This window comes from Corvus brachyrhynchos, unplaced genomic scaffold (genome assembly GCF_000691975.1).
Source record: "Corvus brachyrhynchos isolate BGI_N302 unplaced genomic scaffold, ASM69197v1 scaffold875, whole genome shotgun sequence".
Lineage (NCBI taxonomy): Eukaryota > Metazoa > Chordata > Aves > Passeriformes > Corvidae > Corvus > Corvus brachyrhynchos.
This window is the reverse complement of record NW_008238107.1, coordinates 20,228-28,450: the sequence shown is the minus strand read 5'-3', so window position 1 is coordinate 28,450 and position 8,223 is coordinate 20,228. Positions and strand designations below refer to the sequence as shown.

General features: G+C 54.5%; 1 protein-coding gene and 1 long non-coding RNA gene across 2 annotated transcripts in view; both read left to right on the top strand.

The window, feature by feature from the left end:
* On the top strand, positions 1-2,734 carry LOC108446531 (zinc finger protein 853-like; the record flags this gene model as incomplete). The annotated part of the gene is made up of 2 exons (XM_017733377.1): positions 1-28; positions 1,882-2,734. Coding segments are annotated over 2 exons (465 nt in total), but the record flags the coding sequence as incomplete, so codon positions are not given.
* Positions 2,735-7,140: 4,406 nt separating this feature from the next.
* The window catches only part of LOC108446525, a 3,598-nt gene continuing 2,515 nt past the window's right edge, over positions 7,141-8,223 (top strand). Inside the window, exon 1 of the long non-coding RNA XR_001861732.1 lies at positions 7,141-7,479. This is a non-coding gene — a long non-coding RNA (uncharacterized LOC108446525). The remainder of the gene's footprint in view (positions 7,480-8,223) is intronic.

Here is an 8,223-nt window from a genome sequence, read left to right as displayed (position 1 = left end):
TCCCCGCTGCCCGAGGGTCCCCCCACAGGTGAGACCACCCCCCCTCCCCCAAAAGAGGCCTCTGGCCACGGTAAGAGGTTCTGAGGGGGCCCCCTGGAATCGCAGAGGAGGGGTGGGGGCTTTTTTGGGGGTCCCCTGGGGACCTGCGATGCGGGGGGGAAACCTGCGCCCGTGGTACAGGGAGAGCTCAAACCTGAGGGAGGGACCCTGGTCCCGGGAGTCCCAGGGATGTGGGGGGATTGGGATCCCATGGTGTGGAGGGACTCTGATCCCAGACTGTGGAAGTGACCCCATCTCAGGGTAAGGGAGTCCTGGGAATGTCGGGGTACCTGTACACAGGGGGTACCCAGAGATGTGAGAGTGTCCTGTTCCCATTGTGTGGGGTACCCCAATTCCAATGTATTCGCATTTCCCATGCCCCAGGATATGGGGGTGTCACATTGCTGTGGCATGGGGGTGCACCAATTCCAGGGTCTGGGGGTGCCCCAGGGATGTGGGGGTGTCCCAGTCCCATGGAATGGGGTACCCTGATCTTGGAGTATGGGGATGCCCCAATCCCAGGATATGGGAGTCCCAGGAATGTGGGGTTGTCCTATTCCCATGGTGTGGGGTACCCTGTTGCCAGGGTATGGGGGTGTCCCAATTCCAGGGTAAGATGGTGCCCTGATCCCACAACTCAGGGGTACCCCAGTCCTGGAGTGCAGTGATGTCCCATTCCCATGGAATGGGGTACCTTGATCCCAGGATACGGGGGTGCCCTGATCCCAGGATATGGTGGCACCACAGTCCCAGAGTTCAGGGTCAGTATCACCTGATTTGGGGCTGCAGGGTTGTTCTAATCTCATGGCATGGGAGTGCCCCAATATTTGGGTGCAGGGTTGTCCCAGCCCCATGGCACGGGGATGTCCAAGTTTGGGGGTGCAGTGATGTCCCCATCTCATGGCATGGGAGTGCTCCAATACTGGGGTGCAGGAATGTCCCAATCCCATGGAATGGGAATGCCCTGATTTTGGGGTGTAAGAATGTCCCAATCTCACATGATGAGGATGTCCCAATACTGGGGTGCAGGGTTGTCCCAAACCCATGGCATGAGGGTGTCCTGATTTTGAGGTGCAGGGGGCTTTCTAGGTACCCCAACTCCATCCCTGGTTTCCAGAGGGAATTTGGGGTCACCCCTGGGTGGTGCCACCCCCATGTCTGTCCCAGACCCTGGCCCCCTTGCACCCTGATTCCAGACCCTTGTCTGGGTGGGAATGGGAGGGCTGGGGGGAACTGAACTCTGGCTTTGGAGTAGGATAGGGATGGGGGTAGGAAAGGGGAGGGAGAGGCAACAGGGGTGGGGAAAGGGGAAAAGGGATGGAGAAGGTGGAAAAGGGTTTGGGATGGGGAAGAAGGGATGGGGAAGGGGGAGAAGGAAAGGAAAAGGCTCAGAGGGGGTGAAGAAAGGAAAGAGGGGATGGTGCAGATAAGGATGGGATAAGGAAGGGGAAGAGAGGATGGGAAAAGGGGAAGAGGGGCTGGAGAAGGTGGAAAAGAGGATGGAGAAAGGACAGTGGGGATAGAGAAGGTACAAATGGGATGGAGAATGTGGAAAAGGAATGGAAAAGGGGAAGAGAGGATGGAGAATGGGCAAAAGGATGAGGGTACCAGTGGGACCAGGATGGGACAGAGGGCCCGGAGCAGGTGCCAGTTGGACAGGGCAGGTGTCATTGGGATGGGGCAGGTAAGGGACAGAGGAATTAGGGGAGGTGTGGATGGGATGGGGCACGTACACATGGGATGGGGAGAGGGATTGGAGCAGGTGCTGATGGGACAGGGCTGGCGCCAAAGGGCCCCAGGCCCCTTCCCTGCCCCAGCAGTGCCCACCCCTGTCTCCCACAGCCCATCCCGGCCAGGCCCGGCCACGCCGGAAGCCCTTCAGGCCCCCCGTGGGGGGACCGAGCCCCCTGAAGGAGCTGCTGGGGCCGCAGGGGGCTGGGGTGCGCCCCACAATCTGCGGGGAGTGCGGGAAGGGCTTCAGCCAGAATTCCAACCTGGCCACACACCAGCGCATCCACACCGGGGAGAAGCCCTTCGGCTGCCGGGACTGCGGGAAGCGCTTCGGGGAGGGCTCGGCGCTGGTACAGCACCGGCGGACGCACACCGGGGAGCGGCCGTACCGGTGCGGGGAATGCGGGAAGAGCTTCAGCGTCAGCTCCAACCTGCGGCGGCACCGTCGTCCCCACGGCCGAGAGCGGCCCCACCTCTGCCCCGAGTGCGGGGACACTTTCTGGAACCCCGGCCAGCTCCGGAGGCACCGCAGGGAGCACGTGGTGTGAGGGGGAAGCGGGGTGGGCATGGGGACAGGGACACCTGGATGGGGATCTGCACACCTGGAGGGGGGTGGGACACCGTGATGGGGACACCAGGATGGGGATGGGGAGGATGGGATGGGGATGGAGACAGGGACACCAGGCTTGGGACACAAGGATGGAGACACCAGGATGGCAATGGGGGCACCGTGATGGGTACAGGGAAACCAGGATGGGGACACTGATGGGAATGGGGACACCAGGATGGGCCTGTGGGGACACTGTGATGGGAATGGGGACACCAGGATCAGGATGGGGATACCAGGATGGGGACACCAGGATGGGGACAGGGACACCAGGATGAGGACCCCAGAGTGGGGATGGGGACCCTGGAATTGGGGTGCGTGGATCTGCTGACATCATCAATAAAAGGTCCCCGAGCAGCCTGGTCCCACCACACAGATTTGGGGACCCCCCCCATGGCGTCACCCCCAGGGGGTGATGACAGCATCTTCCCACTGCAAAGTCTTGGGGTCACCGAGTGATCCCAGTGTGGCCACAGGAAGCTTTTTCGGTTCTCCCAGGCAGGCCAGATCCAGTGCCAGCCCAGGGCACCTGGGGGAAAATGGGAGCGGCACGGGGATGCCCCACTCACACACTGGCACCCCCAGGCACTCTGGGGGGCTCTGGGAGGGAAGGTTGCAGGAGGAGCACACCAAAACCCTGATCCCACAGTCTCGGAATCCCACAATCCCGCTCACAATTCTCTGGCCTTTTTGCATCATTACAACCATTTTTAATTTCTGGGGGACAGGAAACGCACCCCCAGAACATCAGAAGGGGCTCAGGGATTTGGGGGGGTGCAGGGGGCACCCCAAAACCTCAATCCTGCTATTCCATGATCCCAGAATTCCTTGATCCCACTCATGAACCTCTGGCCTCACTGGATAACTCTAACCATTTTTATTACTGGGGAGCAGGGAATGTGCCTTTTGGACCCTCAGGAGTTCTTGGGGGGGTGGCAGGGGGCACCCCAAAACCTCATTTCCACGATCCTGGGATCCCTCGATCCTGCTGTTGAACCCTCTGGCCTCATAGTGCAATTCCAATCGTTTTTAATTCCAGGGGGCCCCCGCAAAACCCCTGGGGGGTCTCAGGAGTTTGGGGGGGTGCAGGGCACACCTTAATCCCACAGTCTCTGTATCCCACAATCCCAGAATCCCAGAATCCCGTGATCCCTCTGGGCTTGTGTAATTCCAATCATTTGTAATTCTGTGGGGGAGGCAGCAGAAAATGCACCCCCAGACCCTTGGGAGGGGGAAAAAGAGTTCAGGGGGGTGGAGGGGGCACAAGGAGCACCGCAAGAGTCCAGTTCTGCTATCCCATAGCCCTGGAACCCCATGACCCTTCCAGCCTCATTGTGTAAGGATTCCAACCAGTTCTAATTCTGGGCTGCTGGGGGGCGGGCAGGAAGTGCCCCAATAAAACCCTCAGGGGGGCTCAGGGGTTTCGGGGAGGGGCAGGGGAGTGCCCCAAAACTCTGATCCCGCTATTCCCTGATCCCAGAATCCTTTGATCCTGCTACCAAGCCCTCCAGCCTCCTTGCTTAACTCCAACTATTTTTAATTACTGGAGGGCAGAAAACGCACCCTCCTATCCTTGCAGGGAGGGGGGGACTCAGTGGGGTGGGGGGTACAGGGGACATCACAAGACTCCAATCCCAAAATCCCATGATCCTGTAATCCCCTGATCCCACCGTTGAAGCCTCTGAGCTCTTTGTGTAATTCCAACACAATTTCTAATTTTGGAGGGAGGCGGAGGTGGGGCAGGAAACGCCATAGTAAAAACCTTGGAGGCCTCAGAGATTTGGGGGGTGGTGTAGGGGGCACCTGAAAACCCCTACAATCACACAATCCCATCCTGGAATCCCTCGATCCCACTCACAGTCATCTGGTCTTGTGTCATTCCAATAATTTTTCATTCTGGTGGGAGGAGAGAGGGAGCCAAAATGCCCCTCTGGAGTCAGGGAGACTCAGGGCTTTGGGGGGTGTCTTGGTTTAAGACAATTTAAGGGGGGACACTCTGAAATTATTTGCTTCCTGTCAGTTTTAACCTATCCCTTTCCACCAATAAGAGAAATAAGAGAAATGAGTACAAGTATATATAAGTGAGAAAATAACAGTTTACCAAAAAACTGGAAGAGCAACAGGCAAAAAGGAACAGCAAATAATCACTGGATACAAAAATGCTGAACCTCACAAACCCCACAGGAACAAAGAGAGCCCCAAAACTGTGGAGTGATCCCTACGCCTGGAGGGTGCTGGCCACAGGTGACCCTGTGTAAGGAGACAAAGGGAAAATGGCATTGGCCCTCCCCTCCCTTGGCTTTCCAGCAGCCGAAACTCCATTGGAAAAGGTTGGTGATGCACTCTGGCACCTGAAATTTGGCCAAGGGCCAAAACTCGTGGAGGGACATCACCCTACTTGCAGCACCCATCTGGGGCAGTGTGGACTCAGTGCTGTCTCGCTCTGCCCTGGAGGGGGACTTCCCACTCCACAAGAGGCAGACACGCTGCACAATTCACTCTGAAACAGTTAGAACTGTTGTGAGTAGAGCCAAGATGCAGGAGAGAGGCAAAAGAACCCACAAAAAGCAAAAGACATGAAGCAGGAGAACTCTGCTTGGGTACTCAGACCTTAAAAACCCTCCCTGGGGCCACCTTTCAACTGCCTCCAAGACTCTGTATGGCCAAGCTTTCATTCCCGTGGAACAAGCTCTCCCTCACAGTAAGGCACCTGTGGCCAAGAAGGGGATTCCACCTTCCAGAATTGCCAACATCAAAGGATTTCTCGCAGACAAAAGCTGCCAGGACCAACGGCTCTGGCTGGTTTTGGACTCCTGGACAATGCCTCTCAACTGCCCCAAGACACTGCGTTGCCACGCTTCCCTCCCTATGGAAAAGGGCCATCACTCACAGTCAAGAACCTGGGGCCAAAAGTGGGATTCTGCCTCCTAAAATTGCAAGAGCACCTTCAGCCCTAAACCTGACCCTAACCCTAATCTTTTGCAGCACAGAGCCAGGGTCTGAAAGTGGGATTCTGCCTCTTAAGGTTGTGAATGTAGGAGGATTTCTCCAAGATGAAAGCTTCCATGAGCTAGGGCTTGGGCTGGCCTTGGCCCCCGGGGGGCTCCTGTGAACTGCCCCTGAGACACCAAGCTGGAAAGTTTTCCTTCAGTGGAAACGAGCCACCACTCGCAGCATGGAGCCGGGCTCTGAAAGTGGGATTCCCTGTCCTACAACTGCGAACGTTGGAGGATTTCACCCAGACAAAACTGCCAGGAATTAGGGTGCTGGCTGCCTTTGGGCTCCCAGGCTGTACCTCTGAGCTGCTCTTGAGACGCTGGTTTGCCAGGTTTTCCTACCTGTGGAAAAGAGCCGCATTTCGCAGCAGGGGGCTGAAAGTGGGATACTGCCTCCTGAAATTGTGAATGTCAGAGGATTCCTCCCAGAAAAACACTACCCAGAACTACATCTCCCTGGTCTTGGACTCCCAGGCACTACCTCGGAACTGGCCTTAAGACCCTGGGTTTCTGGGTTTTTCTTCCTGTCAAAAATGGCTCCAGCCAGGAGCCCCAGACCGAAAGTAGGATTCCATCTCCTTAAACTGGAAATGCTGTAGGATTTCTCCAAGACAAAACCTTCCAGGAGCTAAGGCTCTTGCTGGCCTTGGACTCCCAGTGGCCACTCTCAAATAGGCCTTGTGACAATCTGTTGACAAATTCTCCTTCCTGGGGAAAAGAGCCCACAACTGGAACACCCCCTATTGTCATAGACAAAAACAAAAGCAAAAATCCTTAATTTTTGTATTGTGGAAAAGCAGTTCAACAGATTTGTACAAAGGTTGAAACACAGTTCTTCTCTCACAAACCCCACCTGAACTGACTGAGGTAACACACGGGTGGTGCACTGGATCTTCTGGGTTATTATTAAGTCTTGCTGGATGTTTTTGATTCGGTTACACTGCAGTGGATCTGTACCAAAAAAGTGATGTCACAAGTCACAAGTGAAGTCACAAAAAAGTGAAGCACAAGAAGCTGTGCTGCAAAACCTGGTGGCCTTGGTGTGCCCCTGGCTGTACCTGTTCAGGTCTTCACCTGCTGTGCTGCCTGTCAGAGCAGTGGGGATGGGCAGATCCAAAGAGCTGGAGTTAAACCCCACGGAGGTATTTTGGAGCAGGCAGGCAGAGCCAAGGCAGAGCTGCTTAGGGATGGCAGCAGAAACTGAAGCCTTCAACAGGGAAAGGTGTCTGATCACAACAATCCTCTCTGTTGGGGAAGATGAAACAGGAAAGCCTTATAAATATCATTGCCTGACAAAAGATTTTGGGAATATGAAAACTACAGGCGACATCGAAATGAAAGCCACTTTTGAAATACCAAGTCTTAGTTACTGAACAACTGGAAAACAATGGTATGGCCGACTGAAGGTAATCCCCTCTTGATTGAACAATACCCTCTGCTTGCAGGCAGGTCCAAAGGTCAGAGCAGACCCTACTAGCTCAGCAGAAGGGGTCCAAAGAGTAGTTTTTAGAAGTTAAGATGTAACACTCTATGGTAATATAAGAACTCCTACAGGCTGTATGTAAATGCTATAGGATTTGTATCTTGTATTAGATTGGTTAGTGACAATTAGAATATTCAGTACAGAAGATGATTTATTGTATTGTAACCAGGACTTCACCAGTCCATTCCATCCTATTCTCATCACTTCTCCTTCACTCTCACTCCTCTCGCTCTCTCTCTCCTTACTTACTCGCTTACTCTCTTGCTCTCTTGGGCCTGCTCAGAGCTGCCAGCTGCAGCTCTAAGCAGTGCCCCTATACCCACGCCCTTTGCAATAAACCGCATGTTCCAAGATCTGCTTATAGAGATCTCCGTCCATCTACGCCCGGTCCAGACTGAACTCCAAAGCTGCTAAACCTCTCTTTTTTTCCCCCCTGTGACAGCAGTTGCCCTTGTTCATTCCATCTATCTGCAGGGAGTAAAAATTGCCTTGGGGGTTTTCTTCTGGGATCAGCAATCCATTTCCTGACTGCAATCCTTCAAACAGAACTGTTCAATGCATGAGAAAAGAGGATGCTGCAGATGGAGCGATGGGAATGGAGAGTCCATAGTGAATATTGTCTGGTGGGTCTCCTGATGTGCCTGACGTGTTGTCACCAAGTGACCTCATTCTGATTTAAACTGTCTTGAAATGTGCTGGAAATACAACTCAGATTACAAAACACAAGTGAGAAACTGTGTTCCCAAGGCACTGCTTTAGGAGTGTGCAGCTTCTGAATGACACAAATAATTCAGATTCCCACAGAAACCTGCTGGGTCATGGTTCTGGAGCAGGAGTGTCAGAAAAGTGGCATCTTCACTGCCACCTTTATTGTTATTTTCCTCAGAACTCTCAAGATCATAACGAAATGGTGTTCATGCCCCACTTGCAAACCACAGAGCAGGATAAAGGTGTAACTGGGTGTTTTTTTCCGGCTCTCTGCACTCTCTTAACGATGCACTGAAGTGCTCTCGCTCATGGCAATATAATCTGCGTGTAACAGCTTCCCATGCCTGTCTGTGCAGCTGAGTCCGTCCCTGAGCGTCCCCTGCAATCCTGGAGGTTGGAAATGCCCTTTGAGGACATTGGGTGCAATTGCTGCTCCAGCACTGCAAACGCCACCCCAAGTACCATCCACTGGCCCGAGCTGGGGTGAGGGCTGCAGGCACTGACAGCACCATCGCTCACTGGCAGCAGGGCTGGCAGTTACCAGAGGGGCTCCAAAACCCCTTCCCTTCTCCCTGGCCTTCCCAAGGAGGATGGCTGGTCTGGAAAGGCCAGTGTGCCAGGGGCAGGGGCCCAAAGCCAGACTCGGGGCACTTTCCCTA